Source organism: Anser brachyrhynchus (assembly GCF_964034855.1).
Source record: "Anser brachyrhynchus genome assembly, chromosome: 7".
Taxonomy (NCBI): domain Eukaryota; kingdom Metazoa; phylum Chordata; class Aves; order Anseriformes; family Anatidae; genus Anser; species Anser brachyrhynchus.
Window position 1 is genome coordinate 24,982,206 of NC_137701.1, and position 22,111 is coordinate 25,004,316.

At 51.6% G+C, this 22,111-nt stretch overlaps 1 protein-coding gene across 3 annotated transcripts in view; it reads right to left on the reverse strand.

Annotated features, from left to right (window-relative positions):
- Positions 1 to 22,111, reverse strand: part of SLC4A3 (solute carrier family 4 member 3) — a 34,194-nt gene that overhangs the window by 11,068 nt on the left and 1,015 nt on the right. Inside the window, exons 1-12 of one of the 3 annotated variants that reach the window (XM_080601181.1) lie at positions 21,881 to 22,107; positions 17,692 to 17,832; positions 16,186 to 16,342; positions 12,838 to 13,169; positions 12,229 to 12,371; positions 11,622 to 11,833; positions 5,711 to 5,862; positions 4,871 to 5,051; positions 3,769 to 3,904; positions 3,403 to 3,577; positions 2,946 to 3,042; positions 965 to 1,149 (exon numbers count right to left, since the gene is read on the reverse strand). In XM_080601181.1, the coding sequence (XP_080457307.1) occupies positions 965 to 1,149; positions 2,946 to 3,042; positions 3,403 to 3,577; positions 3,769 to 3,904; positions 4,871 to 5,051; positions 5,711 to 5,862; positions 11,622 to 11,833; positions 12,229 to 12,371; positions 12,838 to 13,169; positions 16,186 to 16,342; positions 17,692 to 17,745 (1,824 nt within the window). In that variant the 5' untranslated portion in view covers positions 17,746 to 17,832; positions 21,881 to 22,107. The other 2 variants (XM_080601180.1, XM_080601182.1) reach the window with 2 other exon arrangements.

The following is a 22,111-nucleotide window of genomic DNA, read 5'->3' on the forward strand; positions in this document are numbered from 1 at the left end:
GCCAGCCTCAGCTGCAGCAGCTGACTCCCCTGCTCCAGCAACAGAGCAGCAGGGCTCATATGAGGAGATCAGCCTACAAACACGGCATTGAAGCCGGAATATGGCAGCTCACCTCTTCTGGCTCTAAGCATGGTCTCAGCTGACTCCTGGGGAAGGATTTTTCAGCTGGGGGCCCTTGTTGCCCACAACCCACCTGCTCTGAGTGGACCTTTCAGTCCCCCTTCCAGGGAGAGGTCTGCACTGATGCCAGGAAAGGCAGTTTGTTATTTGCTTAAAGTTGCATGGCACCAGCCAGAAAGACCGTGTGAACCTCTGATTCTCCTGTCTTGGATGTATGCAGCAGATGCTCAGATTATCTTTTCTTTGTCTTTAATTCCTTACCAGGATAATAAATTTCAGTTTCCTGCCATCTAGCCAGATGGGGAACTTCCAGCCGTGTCTGTGCCTGGCAGAAAAACCTTTCCGCCTCCTCATCTCTCCTGCATCGATGTGCTCCTCTGCATGGACGCTGCAGCCATGGGACTTAGAAAGCTTTGGCAAAACTCTTGATGAACAGTTCCCAGGCACTTGCTAGGCCTTCTTTTCAGTGTCGCCTGGGCCAGATGTCATGGTCACATACACCACTCAGCCTCCCCTCCTCTGTTTGTGAAATGTAAACTGAACACAACTCTTCTAACCTTGGGCAGCCCTTTGCTCCTGCTTTTATGTACACCCCCCTTTCTTCACCTCCCAGCCTAGCACGCTCTGTCCCAGCCGAACATCTACCCTACTCTTCCCTCTGTACTGGAGCATCCTACCTTGGTTTAGCCAGGCTGCTCTTAAAAATGCTAGCTGCTCAGGCCTGTCTTTCCCACCTGGGCCTTTGCACAGCATCTCAGCAGCACTCCTGTCCCAGGACTGACTTCTGAGGAACCACTGAAGCTCCCTTGCATTGTGTCAGCGTTGCCGCTGGTCAGCTCCTCACCTTGTCAGACATGAGGGTGGAGATCGACCGGCCAATTTCATGGTAATCCATGTTGGCCTGGCTCGGTCCCAGCAGCACAAAGATGAATCTGACAGGGATTGGGACCTCCAAGACAGATTCCAGGAAGACGGCCTCATTTAGTCGGACAAAGGCCATAGTTGGCTGCTCCAGGAACTGCACACAACCTACCGGGAGGCAATGTTTTGAGCATAGTTAATCATTGGGGTGAGCTGTACTGGGCTGCCTTCAACACTGGAAACAGCAATGTAGGAAGTTCCCACGAGCCCTGCAGTCCCGTACTTGTTTCCAGACCACTGAGAGGACACCAAGCTTCATGCTGAGGACTGCTCAAAGTCCCTTGTTCACTGATTGTTCCCCAGCAATGCTACTTACTCTTTTTAGCTCTCCCATTTAGCACATTCTCAATCTCTTACACATGGGCTCTACTTACATTATAAGGGGCTGATTTTAAATCAGAAGGTTGTTTTCCACTAAGCCGCTGCCTTATGGAAGGAAACCTCTTACATGTTGGCAGTTAGTTTTATCACACAAACTTCTAATTTCATCAAAGAATGAAATCAGGTTTGCTTGACATGACCTATTTCCCATAAACCTCACTGCTTGGCAATAATTACATTCTTATCCTTTAGCTCTTTATTAATTGAATCCCATATTAGCTCTGCCATTATTTTGGCCGAGAGGGACGTCAGGTTAAACAACCTATAGGTACTGGATCACTGTACTTTGTTTCTTGAGCACTGACACCGTTAGCTTTATTCTGTTTTTCTCGTGTGTTCCCTGCATTCCTAAACCTTTTTCGGATGAAAAATGAGCCAGTTCTCTAAAGACTCATAGGTACAAATTACAGTTTGTTTGACGATGTCCGCATCTCATGAATGTGTTTGGCAGCCTTCTCAGTACCTAACAGATTGGGAAGCAGTCCCGCATCCTCCAGCATACCAGCCGCTTCCTTCTGATACTGAACACAAATGTTTATTGAGTACTTTTATTTCTCTGGCATTATTACTGATCTTTCTGCCATCTGTGTCCAGCAAAGAGCTGTGTTCTGTGTTAGACTTGCAAATCTGGGCCATCTCAACAGCCGTGAGAATCCCAAGATACAGAAATGACCTGTGTGTAGTTATCTGAGTATTCAAAGTGCATTTATCAAATGGATCTGGTCTCATCATGGTTTAGCATCAGCTTGGTTAAGCGGCCAAATCTCTTTGCCCAAGTTTTCTATCTCCTAGACAGGCAATGACATTTACTTTGCTCGTAGCATAGTTCTGTTTGCTCAGATGTTAATGCCAGCAAAGTGCTGAAGAGGACTTCTCTTGTGGCCAGAAGGCACTAAACGCACTGATGCTCGAGGCTGCCTGCCCACAGCCCTCAATTGTATAGAGAAATATCTCTAGGCAGTGACATGGCAGATACCAGAGGCCTTGCCAGCTGCTGGGCCCTGCTCCCAAAAACTCCAAGCTCCTTGGCACATACAGCCAACAACCAAAACTAGCCAGGGGCAGGACCTAGGTGCTGGCAAGGTGTAATGGGTTAACCAGGCTGGGGGCAGCAATGGTCAGAGAACAACACAAGGCCCTACAGCAGTGCTGGCAATCAGTCCCTTGGGCACCGTTTATCCACTTCTGAGCTGCAAAATGGGATGTTTTGGTGAGGTGGCTAAACTTTCTCCTCTAAGCTGGGCACCAGTCCCCAACAGCAGTGTCTATCAACCTCTTCATGTTCAGTACTTCTTAATTTTAGAAAAAACTACCCAGTCACCCTTTACATTTACTACTGACAAACAAAATGTGCATTATCTCTACAGAAGAGAGTGTACAAGGCTCCCTTCTCACTTAAACTTTGGGAACATGTACTAGATGTCCAAATACACCTCAGGAGGGAGAACACCCACAGCTGGGCCCAGACCAGGATCTGAACTGGTCTCTTTCGGTGTCAGGGGAGTCCACTTGTTGCCTCTTACCCACGAGGACCACTGTGGCCTCTGCATCTTCAGGAATCTTCTCCATCAGCTTCAGGTATTTACGGTGCCCCTCAGAGTTATGGAGATGTAGGTTTTTCTGCCAGGGGAGAATACGAACAAGTAAGTACTGTGCCCTTGTGCCTTGGTTTCCCTACACTAGTAAGGCATCCTTGCAGTGAAAGGTCATCCTGCAAACACCAGGGCTGTTGCTGCCATCGCAAGCTCCAGCAGACATTCACATGCAGCGTGAGGCTATAATTAGGTCCCAAAATCATAACGCAGTGACCTGATTTCCAGCACTCCAGGTGATCTAGGGGAGCTCAGCCCTTGCAATGATGAGGCCTCCCATGACGGAGCCCAGAAGTGGGCATCAAGAGTTGCTGTGTGCCATCACAGGCCAAAGGGTGACCTTAGGGTGTGTTTGGAAAAGAGTGGTAACCCCTCACATCGCTCTTACCTCTTTGCACTCGGTCTCGTGGGCCTTGGGGTCAGCCATCTCTATGCGCTCCTCCCCCATGAGGGGCACGCAGGTGTCCGTGGTGTGGTTGTGGTGGTGGTTCCCCACAATGGAGTTCATGCTGGAGCTGGAGTGGTTCCTTGGAAAGAAGCCCTCTTTCTCATCATTTGGATGGCTGGGGGATGGAGTGGCACAGCCTCATTTTCTTGCTCTAGATGGTCTCCCTGCCCTATCCCACCACCTGCCCCACCATGGCAGTGATCCAGCTGTCTGAGGTACAGCCAGATCCTTGCCAGCCTCCCTTGCTGCCTGGGGCTTGCAGATAAGCCTTGAGCCTTCCGCAGCCCTCGTCTGTGTCTCACCCACCTGTGCTTGAGCAGCAGGGCACGCAGCACGTTGGCTCGGTCCTCCGCTCTGATCTGGTCAGAGATGATCATGGTCTCCACCATGAGGTGAGCGATGCCAGGCAGTGTGGTCTGCTCCAGGTCAAGAAGGACGGCGCCTGCCAGCAGGAGGGGAAGAGCCCTGCTCCTAGTGTGCAGCACTCCCTGCTGCACACGTGCTCTGGGGACACAGCAATCCCACAACAGCCCCACCAGCACCAGGCCCTCCTCCCACTGGAGGCACCTCTCAGCCCTTCTTGCTTCCCCTCTGCAGCCAGTCTCGGTGCCCGCACACAGGGCAGGGGCCTCAGACCAGCCAACTGCTGGGAAGCCTTTCTCCAGCGCAATTTTGGTCTGTGCTCTTGATAAACGTGTGTTTGTGGGGACACCAGGAGCCAGGCTTTGTTTGGGGCACAGATTTTAATGCTCTCAGCTGAAAAATGCCCCAAGCCCAAGTGTCCCACGTCCTCCATGTAAACCTTTGTCCCAAGAGAAACCACAAGCTTCTGTCTTGGCATGCTGAGAGCTTTCAGAAAAACTTGCCACCCCATCACCTGTGGGATGTGAGCACTTCTCACTAAAATAGCACAAACACCATGTCAATATACAAACAGCAAGACATCCCACTCAGTGAGATGTACGTGTGCAGCAGACTGCATGGGCTCTGACTCCAGACTCTCATCCCACGGGGATCTCTCTCTGCTCTCCAGGGAGAAAGTGTCTCCCTTCAGTGAATTACCCAGGCCCAGAAGGACTGGAAGCTCTGTAGCTCCCTCTCATCCACCCTGACAGGCCTTGCCTTCTCACACAAAAGATCTCCAGCCCAGACACAGCTGGGTGTCACAGCTGTCACGTGCCTGAGAGCAGTAAAGCAGAGCAAGGAACCAACATGGACATCCTCGGGCTACCCTGGAAAATGGGGTGCAGGACTGTCTGTCTCCCCACACCCTACAAGGAGCAGGGACAGAGACACTGCTGGCATGTCTTCAGTAAGTGGCCAAACAGCAACAGAAGCTGCCCAGCACAGCCTGTCCCTGAGCAATACACAAACCCTGGCTGGTGGCACAAAGCAGTTCCTGACTCACCATGGGCAATTGTCTTCCTGAGCTCCAGCAGGCTGCGGAAGGACAGTGAAGCCACGTGGGGTTTCCCCCACCTTGCTGTATCCTCCTCCACATCCTCCTCAAACTTGATCCAGCGGGCTGTCTCCCTCCAGTGCATCTCCTGGTTCTTATCCACCACCAGCTCGTTCAGCTCCACAAAAACCTAGCAGGAATTACAGCAAAGATGTGAGACTTCCCCTGATGCAGAGAGTTCTATGAGCCGTATGTGGAAAGCCTCAGCTTTGTCCTCAGTGCGCTACTTGGTCTATAGTAATGCCTGGGTAAACCTGCCTTAGTTAACCAGAGGGCTGGTGAACAGAAACAGACAGGACAAATATCACTGGCAGCAGGGCAGGAGCTTCCATCAGCACATGGAGCAGCAGAAAGCTTCAATTTAGATGACACAGGCAGAGAAGAGAGAAAGAGGCAAACCTGGATCCCTCTCTACCAAAACAAACATCTTTTTCCTTTGCCTGCTTCTTGGCTAGAATAAGTTTCCCCCCAGGTTTCCTATATTAACTTTCTTACCAGAGGTGGTGAAATCACTGTGCTGCCGACTTCCAAACCAGCACTATCATTTCTCTGGCTTTTTTTACATGTCTTTCCTAAAGTTGAAGCTCTGTGATTTCAGAGAAATCTCAACTTCTGTTGAAAAAGTACTTGTTCAGCCCTCATGACAATGGATAAGAGCTTGAAATGTCACTCCCAAGGCCATGTAAAAAATTAATTATATTGAAACCACATTTATCACTTTATAAAATGCCTGTTTCTCATCCTGATTTATGGCTTCTGAACAAGTGTGGGAGGACAGCACATGGATACCTCATGAGGCTTTCTATCCAACTTCTTCTTCTTCTTCTTTTTCTTGACAGATGGGGTTGATGCTAATTTTTTGCTTGTCCTGGTGATCTGGCTCCGAGACGGTTTCTTCATCAGATGCCTCCTCACACCAGGGTTATCTTCAAAACGGTGGCCTGAACGCAAGGGAAAGGAGAAAAGACCACCGGTGTGTCTAGTGGAAACACACTGTTTGGCACAGAACCACATCCCAGCCCACCCTTCTCCCATTAGATTACACTAGCAAAGCCCTGGCAGCTGGAGCACTCACCATCACCCTCCAGACCTTTGAAGATCTTTCCTGTCTCACCTGCCTACTTCTAGCTGTTCCTGATGTCTAAGAGCTAATGCCTTCCGAAGGAGGTTTCCTCCCAGGCTGCGCGTATGCTGAAGCTTCACTGCAAAAGCTTATTCACGGTATCTGAACGAGTGCTGGGCGAACCCTCCCCATACTGCCCCAACAAAAAGCAGTCTGAAGCCTTGCCCGCACAGCTCTGCACCCCAACAGCACCGGCAGGCAGCTGCCTGGGGCTCACTTCTCCCCCTGGAGAAAGGCTTGGTGCTCAGCAAGCATAAAGGGAAGCTCAGCAAGCAGTGAAAGGGAAGGATATTTAGCTGCTGGTCTGGGAGACGCATGGAAATATCAATGGCCATTTTATTTAATTGTGTGGTAAGACTGCAGTGTAACAGAGCAGACCTGGGACTGGCATGTAGGCTGTGCAACTAACTCCAGCTATCACCGTTTCTAGACGATCCATGGTGGTGCTGCAGTGCCCCTTGAAAGGTCTGTGTTACAGGGCTTGGCTGGCTGAATCACAGCCTCCTGAAGCCTCCAGAGAGGCTGCATTTACAGACCCACCACCAAAGTACAGCAGTGCTATTAGCTAGCCAGCGCTCACCAAGACCTGGCCAGCCCCATCTGCAATGCCAGAGAAACAGCACCTGGGCAAGAGAGAGCACGTGTATCTTCCTCAGCACATACAGACCGTGAGCTCTCTGGGCATGAGAGGTAGTGAAAAGCATTGGGCTTGAAGGCCTCGTGCTCTCCTTGACGTTGCAGGAAGATATCTGTGCATCTATGGCATGGAAAGAAACAGCCCAGCACCAGGCCAGGCCTAACGTGGCTTTGCTTCTTGGAAATCTGGGTTGCTAAATTAAATATAAAATGAATCAATAGTGAGCCTCAGGGGATTTTCACCCACTGGCTGCCCTGCTGATGCAAGTCCTGCTGTCAGCTGGACTCCTCCCTGCTCCACTTACTGCACTGCAATGTCAATAGGAGCCAATAACCGCCCGCTGATACAAACGTTTGTGGGAGCTGTGTGTGGGGGGCTTCCTCAGACTTTTGTATAGATTTCGCAGTTCCTGCATGCTCCGCAGCCACTTCCCCCAAATGAATGTCAAGTTCAAGTGGGAGCCTGAAGCCTGGGGTCCTTACTCAGGATACAATCTTGGACTGACATCCAAGGGTGATGTTCCTAGAGAATACCTCTTCCCTTCTTGCTTGAAGCCAAATTCCCCAGGGCAGCTTCCTCTCACCAAGTACAGCTCTTGCCATAGCTACCTCCACTAGCTCCCCATGAGCAGAGCACGAGACAGTGACAGTGTCTGAGGACAGTTTATGGAGCATGATTCCTACGGTGGCTCCACTACAACAGCCTGGTGTGTCACCCTCCCACACAGCTTCTCCCACAGTCTCTTCCAGAAGATCATCTTGCCACGTTGGCTTCCATCAGTCAGATTTCTCGGGCTGACCAAGTATCTTTTCCTCCAGATAAATCTGAAGATGACAAATGTTACTTTCCACTGGTTAAAGTCTTCTTCCAGAATCAGTCCTAGCCAGTCCAACTCAGCAGAATGCCTTCAACCCATGTGTTAGCTCCCACTTTCCTCCTTTCTTTACCCTCCATCCACAAGCAGAAAGACCAGAACGAGGCGTCAGAGTAGTTGTATCAGTACTAGAGAGCAACTTGCTAGCCCAGCATCACAGCAAGGGTGAACATTTCCTATTTGCCTCAATGGTAAGCTATAGCATCACCTCTAGGAAGAAGAGGTTGAAACCCTATCTCTTGGAATATTTAAAGTTAGACTAAACAAAATGCTACTCAACATATAAAAAGTCACATATATCAACACATAAAAAGCCCTGTGCTGGCTTCTGGAAACAGCTGTTGCCCTTGCCACAGCTTTCCCAGTTTTAGCTGGAGTGGGACAGTAAGCTTGTGAGTAAATATGAATATATAGAGACACACAAACACCACCAGCCCCAAAGTATGTACACGCATGTGGGATGTGTATTACAACTATACGGCCAAGTGTGTGCAGACATGCAGCAGAGCATGTGTAAGCGGGAAGGTGAAGGCAGAGACAGGACATACCTGTGCAGACACACACACAAGTATGTGAGGATGAGACTGGGCCACGCCTGTTGCGTCTACAGAATACCTGTGTCACTGTGAAAAGGAAGGTAAGACACGAGAGGAGCTAAGAAGATGCAAGCTCTCTGTGCTTCAGTTACCAGCTAGCATCAGAGAAAGAACAAACCTGCAACCTGCCGCGCATCTCTGGAGGCTGTGACAAGAGGCGTACCAGCAGTCCTGAATGGGGGCTGGGACTAAGAATGAGCTCTGTGGACCCAACACAGAGAGCAGGAGCAAGACAACTTTCCTGGCTGCTGTTTGCACACACACTCAGCCAAGACAGGATGTACTTTTTTACCTCACACAGACCAACCAAGGCAGAAATAGCAGACTGAAGACCTGTCACTTCTCCATCATTCAGATGTCAGCATGCACTGCATAGTGGAAAAACATGAATAAAGCAGATACTAGGGAAATGCAATACAGAATCCCTGGATGGCTTGGCACAGAACGCTAGTCTGTCCTGGATGGTGCTGAGTTCAAGATAACAGAGCCAGCTGGACCCCAGCTAATCCTTGTTACCACCCAGGTGTCCCTGCATAGCGTCCCCATGCTCCAGTCACTAAAAGGAGTATAAAGAGACCGGCTCAGGTCCAAAAAGGACTCTGCTCTGCAGAATCTATTCCTCCTCGATTGAAGATGATCCTGGAAGAGCTACTGCCATGTAGCAAGTAGCTGAGCACGCGGCACTAGCTGGACATTAGCTGCCTCTGTACAGACCTGACACTGTTGTCTCTGCCGTCTCTGTCTCTGCCGTATCTCTGCGGGATTAATTCACAGTGTGGATTTATTGTGCAGAAATAATTAAGAGTTGACTGGACAGTACATCCTATTTCAAGCACCTGCAGCATTAGCTGTAGCAATCAATGAATGTGTTAACTGCTAGCAAGCCAAATATCCCCCCTTCATAAGTGATGCATATCACACCTTCTAGAAGCAATCTGCCCCTTCCACCTTCCCAAGAGCCGCCATCGTTTCTTGGGTGAAACTGGGGCAATTTCTCACACTTTTAATGCATAGGTTGCTCGGCCTGGGACAGCTGACAGTGACAATTTGCTCCAGGTTTGTTTTGAACTTTGCTCCTATTAAATTGTCTGTGACTTTACAGTAACAAGTATCAGACCTAGCCAGAAGCAAATCCCCACTTGCTGGTCCCTGTACAAGCACACAGCCAGACGTTTCCTCCCCAGAGGCTGCATGGTTTATAAGGATGGACTAGCTGAAACAGAGAAAATGATGCTGGGACTGGGAGGAATGGCGAGTTAAATGTTTTGCCTAAGATCATACTGGCATGCTGTGGCAGAGCCAGAAACTGAACCAAGCCTCCTGAGTCTGTGTTGCACTCTGCCTCCTCACTCCTGCTTGCAAAGCCTGCAAGCGAGCTAGTTCTGGGGCCACGTCACCTTCCCTTGCGTGCTTGTACAATGCCTTGAAAAATCAGAACACTATCTAGACGAGGACATTTGGGCAGCTGCCACAGAGCTACGACTATGAATAGTGTCACTCCCAAGGTGACATGCAAAGCCATCTTTTAACTGTGAGTGACCACCGCCTGCTGAGAAAAGAAAGGAGAAGAAAGGTGGGAGGGAGGCTCCAGTTCCTGTGCAGTCCCTGGGATGGCTCAGAGAGCCAGTTTTTCACAAGGGCTGCACGGGTAAGGAAACAGATGCAGAGAATAGAAAGGTGCTCTTTGCTCTAGGGATTCCTGTTCTCTCCTTCCCTGCTTTTCTCGCTCTCACTTCCTTCCTCTTTTCCCCTTTCCAGGCACCCCAGCCAGCCTGCCATTAGCTGATTTCACAAACAACACTCAAGCCTGCAGACACAGGGACTAGTTTATGTCCTCCTCAGTGCAGAGCTGAGAATCTGATACCTACTGCTTCTGTCGGATCTGTGGCCCAGCTCAAATTCCAGCAAAGAGCAACAGCTCATTGTCACTCTATGCCACAGATGGAAGGAAAATTTCTCTGTTCTTATACATGCCTTGGAGCAGCAGCTTTTCCTCTGGCCACAGCATAGGCTACATCCCGATAAGCACAAACTAAAGATGCAGCTGCCTCCAGAACTACTTGAGCAAGACACACACAGGGAAGCACCTCAACACTACGAAATGGATCTGTACGGACCTCAGACAGACACACAGACAGCTCCTCCAGCATCCCCAGGCACAGGGTTGCATGCAGCGGGGCAGACAATCCCTTCTCTAAACTAGGAGACAAACCTGACACAGAGGGGGCAGCAGACAGCAAATACAGGGTGAGGGATACTTAGATCAGGGCTCTGATCTACAGCTGCAACCGGGGGTCACTGCTCTGGTACTTACAGGTGGGCTCCCCGCCTGGGTAGCCCAGATGGTTTCTGATGGCCTCCCATAAATCATAGTCTTCAAAATTGAAGGCAAATTCATCAAAGTCTTCATAGCCGAGCGAGTTGCGAATGCAGGTACTCATTGCTACCTCAGGGCTGCTGCCCCCTTCCGATTCCCTCGCTGCCTCCTCTCCCTCCTGAAGGGTTGTCATTTTGTCCTTGCGAAGGTCAGGGGTCAGGCGCCATGAGCCACTCACCTTCAGAGGAGGGGCCGGGGTAGCCAGGCTGAAGTGCAGAAAGCAAGCTGCCCCGGGAGGGCTTCACCGGAGCCCTGGGGCCAGCCCCGGTGCCTCGCTCCCCTGGGCACAGGGCATGAAGGTGCTGGCTGCTGCAGCCCCTGGCGACTCAGGAGGTCCTGGAAAGGACGGTTCCCCCCAGGGATGTTCCTGTGGGGGCTGCCCCACTGGCTCCTTGGGAGCGGGATCCTCGCTCTGCCGCGGGGCCTCTCGCTGGATGCCCGGGGACGCGCTGCCCGTGGCCCAGGGACAGCCCGGCTCCGCACGCAGCTCCGCTTCTCTCCCTCACTCCCCTCTGGTGTCTCCCTCCCTCTCCAGCCTGCAGAGCAACCTATTGAATTCTCCATGTCCTCAGGCCCGGAGCGTGCATTTCCATGACGTCTCTCCTGTCTGCCCTCACTCGCGCACGGGGGCAGTCCCCTCGGAGGCGCTTCGGAAGGGGCAGCTGCCTCTCGGCGAGCAGCGCGGAGGAGAGGGGAGGCTCCTCACATCGGGTGCCTGCCGTGTGAGAGCTGGCGTGGCACACAGAGGGCTGGTAACTGGGAAAGTGTGTCAGGGAAGGAGAGAGCTGGGTCTCAGGGAAGCACAGGGAGCCCTGAAACGGAGAGGGCAGCGGGGTGGGTGGAGGAGGGCCGGCACCTGTGGCTTGGGTGGGAGGAGAGGTGCTGGGCTCACATGGAAACATGGGGACTGGTGCTCAGGGTGCTCCCAAAACTGATAGAGAGGAGTCAGAGCTAGAAAAGCAGGGGCTGAGGAACAGGGAGATGAGGACCAGGTCCTTGGGGAAGGCTGATGACCATGCCTGGAGCTGTTAGGGAAGAGGGCAAAGCAGAGAGATGCAAGGAACACGCGCACTATAGTACCACAGAGCCTCACTTTTCATGCCGTCCAAGTCAGCAGATGCCAGCATCTGGGCCTCAGCCTCATCTGTGGGGACACGCTGGTATGCTGCGCTCTCCAGCGTGGTCATGCTGCCGATGCACATTCTCTCCTTCAGGTCGTAGGTAACTCGTTGTCCACTTGCCACCTGGCCCCAGGGCTTGCGCTTCTCCCACCCTCGGGACAGACGTTCCCGAGGCCCAGGGAGGCTGTAGGGAGCAAAGAGACTGATGGTAGCAAATAGGGGGGTGGCAACAGGCTCTGCTTCTTCGCAGGGGATGAGGACCTGATGGTCCTCAACTCAGTTTCCCAGCTTGCAGGTCAGCATGAGCTAACTGGGAGGAAGAATACTCCACATGCACAGTCCAGTGCCCCTAAACCCACATCCTGGGGATCCCACGGGCCCAAGGGGGTCCCAGGAAGCGACCATCCTGCTGGGGAGCAGCACTGTTGCTGCAGCCACTGAGCCATGGGGCCCCTCTGGTTCAGCAGGAGAGCGGAGGCTGGGCACAGCCACACACCTCCCCGTGCTACCCCAGGGGCAGGGCAGGGCAGTGACCCCCCAGACTGGAGGGTGGCAGCAGCTCAGCAGCCGCTCTCCTACCTGGGGAGGGAAGCAGAGCTCTTGTCCGGCTGCAGGTCAGTGAAGCATGGCACGGGGGACAGGACGCCACACTCCTCCTCCACGTGGAACTGCGCTGGGGCCAGAGCGCTGCCAGACTCATCCTCATCGCTGCCGATGGTGAACTGCAGAGACGACAGCCCTGAGAGCACGAGCCAGGCCAGGCAGCCCTTGGCACAGTCCTTGGCACACAGATCCTCCCCGCGTCCCCACAGACTAGTAAAGGCCACTCCAACGTCCCCCACGTGCCCCACACACCCTGGGACTGGCCATATTAAGCCCCCCCATCTGATACACCCCGGGAACAGACACACTGATCTTCCCCCACATCTTACACCCCCAAAATGGCCATGCACACCCTCCCCAGCATCCACCCTGGGCAATGGCTTACCTGTCATTGTCCCCTGGTGCCCATCTCTGCTAGGCAGGGACAGCACCACTCTTCCCACGATATCCCACAGCTTTGAGGCTCTCCTCTACAAACTCTTCCACTCAAACAGCTCGCTCCCTTGACCACACACCCTTTATTGACCTGCCCTCCATGTCCCCCAGCCTCCCACACCCACCCAGGCAGGGATGCCCTAGCCTTGCCTTTGGTTTGCTTGGGGGCTCCAGCTTAGGGGACGTGTCCTTCCCACGAGCTTCGCCCTCAGACTCTGCAGAGACCTCTTTCTCCTGGGCCTCCTCTGCCTCAGACTCTCCTTCTTCCTCCTCTTCCTCCTCTTCTTCCTCCTCTTCTCCCCCTTCCTCGTCCACTTCCTGGATGGTGGGGGTGACCTCTGAGGGGGGTACTGAGGTTTTCTTCTTTTTCTTTCTCCTTTTCTTTCTCCTGCTGGCACGGGGGGGCCTCTTTTGGTACTTGAGGGCAGAAGGGAGGTGAGTGGAAAGGAGATGATGGATGTGGTGCGAGGTTTGGCGGTGGACTGAGAGAGAAAAAGAGAGTCAGGGGCAGGAAGAGGCTGGGAGGAACCTGCCAGACGCCCCTCCAGGAAACAGCATGGTCTGGAGATCAAGGGCCAGGAAGGGCAAGGAGAGCCACCAGCCCGCAGGGACATAGCAAAGCTCTTTCAGTGATGTGGCAGGCTGATGCATCCAGCCCGGGGTGGCCATGGAGGCAGCCCTCATGCAGTGCCAAACCACCCCAACCCAGCTTCACCACCCTGGGCAAGGCAGGACTCCCCCAGGGCTGCTGAAAGCCATTCACACGGCTAGGCAGAGCTGCAGTGACCTGCCAGAGACACTACCCCCTTCCTAAACATGGGGAAACACTTCTCACGTTATCAAATAAGCAGAGTTTGGGCCATTTACAAACATCTCTTTCCTGCATAGTGTTCTTTAGTTCAGTTTAAACAGATGTGCCTTATTTTACTCGCAGGCTTTGACAGGAATTACAGACCAAGTCTTTTAGTGCAGATGCGACATAAATCCGTGTCCCAGGTTCGGGGGGGCCTTGTGCCTACCAGCCCCTGAAATGCAGGTTCAGTTAGGAGGTTCTCTTTATAAACCAGGGTAAAAAACAGGGCAGAAGGACTTTTCGTCAAACTAATCTACAAAGAGAAATTCATACAGGGTTGACCTGGGTGTCGTGGGAATTACACAGCGAGAAGAAATTAATGGCATTTCTGAGCCATCACTCAAAAACAATGATAATGCACCATGCAGGGAGCAGGGTAAGCTCAGCACCTCCCTGCAAGAAATAGAAAGCCATTTCTGCCTGGTCTATCTGCAGGCACAAAGCCTCCCATAGACAGCCTGCAGGATGCACAGACCCTGGGGCTGCACCCGGAGCAGCTGAAATCACGGGGGCACCAGCCGCTTTGCAAGGGGGCTTTGCTCAGCAGCTCTTCCTGAGGAATTGTTTCCAGTCTGTTTTGATTTGGTTCCTTCCCAGCTTTCCTGTGACATGGCAGCAAAATCTGTTTATAGTGAAAACTACCTTCAAAGGACGTTTTCAATGGAAGCTGTAACCTTCTCCCTGGGAGAGCCAGGCAGGTTCATTGTTCTGGTGTCATGTTTCCTTTCCTTTGGTTTCTCAAGTCTTTTCTCCCTTGTTTCCCCCCTTGGGAACAGACGGAATATTTCACACACCCCCTTGGTTCAGCAGGAGAGCCTCGTGGCAAGATTAGAAGAGATTGGGAATGGCCATACATGCAAAATGGGAAGAGTTTGGTCTCTTTACAAACTCTTTTTCTTCCAAAGAGTTCTTTAGTTCTTTGACTTAAATATACCCTTTAGATGTACCCTTTTCACTAGTAGGTTTTGGCATAAAGGCGCTCCTGTCCTGCTACTGCACTCCCTTAGCACTGCTCTGCCTGCCATGGGTAGGGCAGGCATTAATTTCTAATGTAACAAGAAGCAAGGAAGGCCCCAACTGTGCATGTGTTGCTCCTACAGCACGAAGCTGCTGCTGAAGACACAGCCCATTCACTCCTGGATTGATTGTATAAGCCCAAGACAGAAATGTCTGCATTTCGGACCATGTTAGTAATTCCGGGCTTTGAATGTGGCAGGAAACATTTCTAAACCCAGAGAACCACTTCTATGGGCTCGCAGAATATCTTCCGATGTCTAATGACCTAACCAGATCTTCCCATTTCATGAATACAAATTGCATAAAATTTCCAATAACCAGGTTTGACAAAGTTCTAAATAACCGGGATACACCAGGATCTCAAAGGAAAACAAGCTTGATTCTGACAAAGAGAGGATACTTCTATCGAGAAAAAAACAAAACCAAAGCAAAACTGTACAAGCCTGTAGGCAAATTTTCCAAGAAGCTTCTGCCATGCATGCTCAAGCAGATCATCTGTGTACTCTGAGCCAATTCGCACAGCTGTGCACACAGGCAGAGCTCCAGAGCAGGTAAGTCCCACCAGCACAGTACAGGTATTCAACCCGCAGCAAAGCTATCAGCACCTTGCAGCCATGTGTGCGGGTGACTGTGTGCTTAGGTGGAAAGTGCTGTTTTAATGTAGCCTCTGTAGAGAAATGGCACAAGCAGAAAGTAGCAGCTGGGGTGCATTATAGTAGTAGACTTCTACTAGCAAACTTCTACAGCACCAATTGGAAAGGAGTGGCCAAGCAGAAACCAGCCTGGTGATGTACTGAGGACAAAATGTTCCTGAGGTTGCATCCTATCACAGCTGAGTTGTAAAATAAGCAGCATCTGATTGTGGAGAGCCAGAGACTGGGAAAATGACCCAACCATTGCTACTCATCTTCCACACAAACAGCCTGCTGGCTGGGGTACTCCTCTTCCTGCCCATTACTGTTACTACTAGCTAATGCAACCAGTCTACACCAGGCAATAGCTTATGGCGGCTCTTGTGGGCACACTCTCATTTTACAGCCAAAGTGACTTTGACTGTTGCCATCTTCATGGAAGGGTGATCAGTGGAATAAATGTGCTGATCAGAGGATTTCAGGGGAGGTGGCTACAGCATTTTAAACACTCCGTTTTTATTTTTCAGTCCTTTCTTTGAGCAGATAAACCTGATGGTTTCATGGTTGCTATTTAGAAATACACAGGCATGTCTGACTGGAGCCATCTGCTTTCAGATTGGGGAGGACAGCCTGGCTTCTAGCCATGTTTGGATGTTTCTTTGCAGCCATATGGAAGAAAAATAGTTTCAGACTGGAAACTTGAGTTTGGCGGAAGTGGCTGCAGAGGTCCCTGAGACTGGGTGGGGAGGTGAGCGAGCACCCAGGCCTGGGCTATGCTGTCACCTGGGCTGGGCAGTAGCTCTGCCTCCAGGGACAGGGGACACTGGTCGGGAGCAGACTGGGATGAGGCAGTGGGCACTGGGTGTAGCACTCAGGGATTGCTCTGAAGGGAGGAAGGGTCTGCAGGGACCCCAGCACAAGGCTGCAGAGCACGTGGGGCTGAGCAAGGGTTAGCAGTGAGGGTGGAAGTGGGTACAACGGTTCAGACCTACGTACATTCAAAATCTCTCTCACTGTAGCTGCGTCTCTGCTTCTCCAGATTGCTTGATGCTGACTTGCTTATCAGGTCCCCAAATCTCTCGACTGACAAAGTCTTATCCAAGTCCTCATCGTCCTCGGCACCAGGAGAGGCTTTCTCTGCGTGATCTCTGCCCTGCACAGAAATCACCAGATAACAATCAAACACTGCAGACTTCTACAGTCCTCTGGGTCCTCATGTCCTGCAAATGGGGTTGAGCTTGCTGAAGAGCAGTGGGCGTCACACCACAGGGCTGGGGAACAGTTACTCATTCATGGGCACAGCTCCACTGAGAGTCAAAAGTCAGAACAGATCAGCAAGCCTCCGAGCTACCAGCCGAGATGCGTAGCTTTCTTTCAGCTGGAATTTCTCTTTCCTCACACCTTACTGCTACCCTCCGGCCTTCCCTTTGCTCAGTCTGACAGCCCTCCCTCTTGAGGTTTCTCTCTGGGAAACAGCATCCCTGCTCTGGTGAGGCAGCTTTTAAAGCTGCTCTTACTGCTCTGGTGAGCTGCCCTTGGGGCACTGACCACCCTGTACATCCCCCACCTCTCCTGCAATCCCAGGGCTCCCGTGTTTCCTTTAGCATGCCTTCTTCAGGCTTTTGTGCCTGAAAAGCCTCACATTTCAGGCTGTGGGCACTCCTCTGCCTTTTGCTGGTAGAGATGCTCTGAGAAGAGCACCGCCAGGTGACTCCTGTCCTTTCTGCCTCCTGAGCAGCTGCAGCTGGTAAAATTTTCCGTCAATAGAGCCGAAATGCCAGTGCTGAGCTGTTGTGGACTCCCGTGTTTCCATGGAAACAGGAGGAGGCCCAACTGTGACAAATCTGTCTGTGCTGGGCGGAAAGAGGGAGCGAAGCGGCCTGGGCCGCGTTCTGCCTCCCCCCACGTCCCCCAGCTGTCCCCAGCTGTGCCCCAGCACCACCAGCCCCCGCGGCTATGGTGGGGCCTGGGTAATGAAGGAGGTGTGAGAGGGAGAGGCAAGAATAAAAAAGAGCTGGGGAGTGGGATGGAGGCAGGGCCCATGGGTGAGTGGTGCCAGCTACAGCGCTCTCAGGTCTGTACCTCGGACATATCTGTGTACGTGGGGATGAGGCCGCTTCGCTGTCCACCTCAGCACGGGTGTCCCAGGCGTGGTCAAAATGGGGAGAGTCTAACTGCAAGCTGCCCAGCTCCTCCTGTGCAAGCAGGGCCTCATGGAGACCATCTCTGGAGCTGCAGGCACCGTGCGCTCCCAGAGGCTCCTGCCACTCGCCTACTCCACCCAACAGCATCCGAAGGCAACCTCTGGCCTTCTTGACCACAGGAGAGCAGACCTGGCCTTGTAGGCAGCCTCAGGGCAGGCTTGGAGCCAACACAGCCCCAGTGAGCGGAGGCTTTGTGCTGCTGCAGCAGGCTGCCAGGACGCAGGTCCCGCACACAGCCTGACAGGAGCGCGGTTCCCGGGGCAGACACGGCACCGCTGCCGCTGGATTCCCACCTCACCTGCTGCAGGTCGATGAAGACTTCTCCTACGGGAGGGGACTCTCCAGCTGCCATTTTGGTTCAGGACCTAAGGGCCTGGGCAAAATATCAACCCTTCTCTTTCACCGGCAGGCACCCAGCAAACCTGGAGAGTGGCATAACCTGTGGAGAGAGGGCAGGACAAGGGAATGTCGTGGGAGACTGCCACCCACTGCCCTCAGCCCCTGTGGCCCCTAACCCAGAGAGGCCGCCTTGGGGAACCTCCCCAGCACCACCAGGACAGGGCTGTCCCTCAGCACGGTGCGGTGAGGGGGTGGGAATGGCACGGACCACGCTGCTTTGGTGCCAGCTCTGCTATTTCAAGGCCATGTGAGGCCCTGACACCTCCCTGTCCTCCTCCAAACGAGCTGCTGCTCCGAGCCATGCTGTGCAAGGGAAGGGAAGGTTTCCTGCTCAGTCACCTCTCCACCAGCACATCTGGGCAAAGCTGGAGCATGGCTGAGCAGCGGGCAAGGGTAAAATGGGAAAGGCAAGGTGCTGAGAGGGTATGCCAGCAGCAGGCAGCGGAGCGGTCCTGTGCCACGTAGCCTTAAAATGGGCAGACCCCAAAACAGCCACGAGGAACCTCAGAAAAATCCATGCAGGCCAGAGAGACGGCACAAGGACAAACAGTTCTGCATTCACACAACAGACACAAAGCAATACATGTTATGGGGGAAGAGGCCTACACGGACTGCAGAGACGTGCACTGTCTGCACCAGCGTGGTTAAGGGACCAATAACCCTGTGGGCAGCCTGAGGGAGTGCTCAGCTCAATGTTCAATTGCAAGGGAAGAAGGCAACGAGGTTCCACAGGTCATAAGGAATGGGATTGAGAGTAACACAGAAACAGCTATAGTCGTGTCATATCTACAGCAACAGGGCAGGCTGAGCCCAGCATGGGCTGCACCGTCTGCTGTCGCATCAGGGAGAGCTGGAGATGGTTCAGAGGCTGGCACTGGGAAGATTTGGGCCTCTGAAAACTCATCTGAACTCCTACGGAGACAGACAGAAGATGCATGCACATCCACAGTAGTTTGGGCAGAGGGATGGCTAAGCAAAGTGTTCTCATTTCATGGAGCAAGAAAACGGACATTCATTAAAACTGCAAGGGAAGAATACAAATTAATAGAAAATTGGCAAAAGAGAAGATTTTTTCATTGACATTATAAGGGGAAAAATACTGCAAAATTAGAGGACAGCTTGGCCATCTCTCTGGGTAACAAGTCATATTTATTACAAAACTCATCTTTCAGAACAAGCTATTCTGTAGCTATGAAGCTTTGGAAGAAGTAGTAGAGGAGTGCAGGCTACAGCCTGGAGATCTGCTAAGGCATTTCTTACCATCTCATCTGAAGTACCTGGCATGGGCCCTGTTCAGGACAAGACACTAAAACAGGTGGTCTCAAGGTGACACCAGTAAGGCCACTTCATCATCCCTTCTCCTATCTTTGAAGACCTTCAGAAGGTGCTACCACAGTCTCTGCTTATCCTGCCTACCCAAAGGCACACATTTATGAAGCCAAAAAATTCTGGGGCCATCTCTAAGGCAACTTCTTGAGGAGCTAATGTCATCACTGATGAAGCACGTTCTCTTGTTCCAAGCCGTCTTCTCTCAAACCGTTTTTATAAATTTAGCAGCTATCTCAGGATGCAGTCATGCAAATGAACAAACTATTGAGCAGTGCCAGAAGCGGTACAGCTACAAGTTACATGCTGCAATAGGATAGGGCTGCAAGCAGCTAGAGCACGATTTTGGGGCTGCACACCCAGGCCTTGCAGGCATGAATGACAACAGTTCCTTCCTGTGGTATCAAGAGGACTCCACATGCAATGTTTGCTCAGTACTGGACAGGGAGAACAAGCATGAAAGGACCAAATTTTATTAAACATGAGGAATACTGGAGGCACTAACACAGCTACGTGGATGGGGATAGGAGGACAATTAAAATTTATGGTGAATAACCTGAGATTTTTGCTATTCTTTTCCTCCCTTTGAACGCCACCATCTTAATTATCGTCAAAAAGGCAAAACTTACTGGATGAAATTCCTCAAACACACCTCACTGAAATCTACAGTGACTGAACCCTTCTATGAGACCTGAGCAGCTCAAGAGAAATACGCTGCCAAGACAGAAGTCTAAAAAGCAAATGGAGAGTCCCAACCATAAGGAACAGAATGAAACAATGAAAATACCCAATTCACTCTGTAGATCTGTTAAGGCTCCTACTTTAAGGTGTAATCTTCAGGTTTCCACTCTGTTTTCCAAGACAGATGGAGCAAAAGGGTTCAGAGAGAAAAAAAAAAACAGAAAAGGGAGAAAGGTCTGGAAATGAGCTGTAAGAGGAGACTGAGCTGCTTTTTTAGTAGGAGACAAGATAGAGAGAAGGGTAATACATGTCTTTTATTTCCTTTCGCTTTTAACTCAGAAAAAGGGTATCATTCCATGAAATCAAACAGCAGCAAATTTGAAACTGAAGGAAGGGAACACTTTATTACAGTGAGAAGAGCTGGCAGGTAGACCCTGGCTCTGCAGTCCCTCAGGGCCACAGCAGCGTGTGCATTAAAAAAAAAAAGGGCTGGGTATTTGTGAGGAACATAACATCCACATCCACAGCTGCAGCAGAGAGGACTGCCGGCAAAAACGTGCTACAAGTACTACTACTTCACGGCTTTGGAAGGTAGTCCTGGTAGTGGCAGAATGCCTAAAAACTAGCAAAATGCTAACGGTAATTTAACAAAAAAAATACTAATACTCAGCTCCACCTCTGTGCCACTAATGTATCTTATGGGACCTCGAAAGGAAACTGCAAACTATCAGCAATGTTGAAAAACAATGTGCTTTGTTTCAGGTCGGCTGCAGGTTGATCTGAAGCTATGCAAAGGCTCACAGGGGTATTCAGGATCAGGGTGGGAGGAAACCCGCAGAGAGGAGACCTGCTGGATGCGACGAGCTCTTCTGGCGTGATCTTTGCAAAACATTACGCTGAGTTTACAACTACAGCCTGACTGCCTAAATGAAGTTAAAAGGGTTGGAAAATTCAACGCTTAATCTCTCTTTACCCAACCAAGCGGCGTATTCTCAAACATGCTGAAAATATGTCACTCTAATGACTCTGCTGAGCAGCTAAAAGCAAGACAGCTGTACTAGCAGTAAAGCAAGGGAGCCCTTGGGACCCGTTTTGAGGTTTCAGGGGGGCTATGCGGTGTGCGGGGGTTTCCCCCCATCCCCACTCACCCTGTGGAAGCGGGAGGTGAGGCATGGCAGCCCCCAGCACATGTTGGGATCTGAACCATACAAGGTCTCCTCTGTCCTCTTTCCATCCCAACAACGTAATAACACATTTAACGGGCACACTGAGACTACACGAGCTTTTTTTGTTCCCAATTTAACCCCCCCCCAGGAAAAACCAAGCCTGCGTGCAAATGCTGCACAGATGCTCCCCCAAAGGCAGCAATCCCTTCCCAGGGCGGACGTGCTGCCCACGGGGCACGCGGCGTCCCGAAGGTGCTGAACGGCTCCCGAGAGCTGCAGCACACGCCGCGCCGTCAGGAAATCGGTTTAAGAACTGGTAACGCTACAAACCACTTCCAGCACTGAGGGGATTTTGAGGGATGCCAAAAGCCGAGCGCTGCGGTTCGTAGCGCCGATTCGGCGCGTTCCTTGGTGGCTGGCCACTAGAGGCCACTTGCCCCTTACTCTGCAGCGCCTGGTGCAACCTGTCGTAGAAAGGCTGGAGAGACATCGCCTCGGATCCAGCCTGGCATTTTCTATTACCTGCAACAGAAGGAGTTCAGGGAAGAGCAACAAAAATTGCCAGTAGGCCAGGGGGATTGATTTATGAGGAAAGGTTAGGAGCTAAATTTGTCTAGCGCAAGATGGGATGACTAAGATGGGGAGGGGACGTGCCAGCAGTCTGGAAAGATCTCAAGGGTGTAAAACACAAACGGAGATGTATTTTTTTTTCAGGCGGACCCACACAAAGAGACTCAGAAACGGGTTAAAATTTAAAAGAGAAATTTAAAAAGAACATCAGGGAGAATTCTGCTAATAAGCATCACGCTGAACCACCCAGCCTGCTGGGATCGCTGCCTGGGCTGTCATGAGAAGAGCACAAGACAAAAGGGGGATAAAAAACAATACGCCGAAAGAAAACTGAATGAATGATACCTTCATCCTACTCTATCTCACGCGTGTCAGGAGTACGTGATTCAGCATTCCCGCTAGAAGTAATTTTCAGCCACAGAAGCATAACGCCAGCAGGCCAGATTCGAAGGGAGGCCAGAAACATCCACAGACTGCTGACTCGTGCGCACTCACACCTTCCTTCTCTCTCCACAAGTGCATCACCCTCGCTTACGCCAATTCCTGCAGGGGCTCTCCCCTCCGAACGCAGCCTTC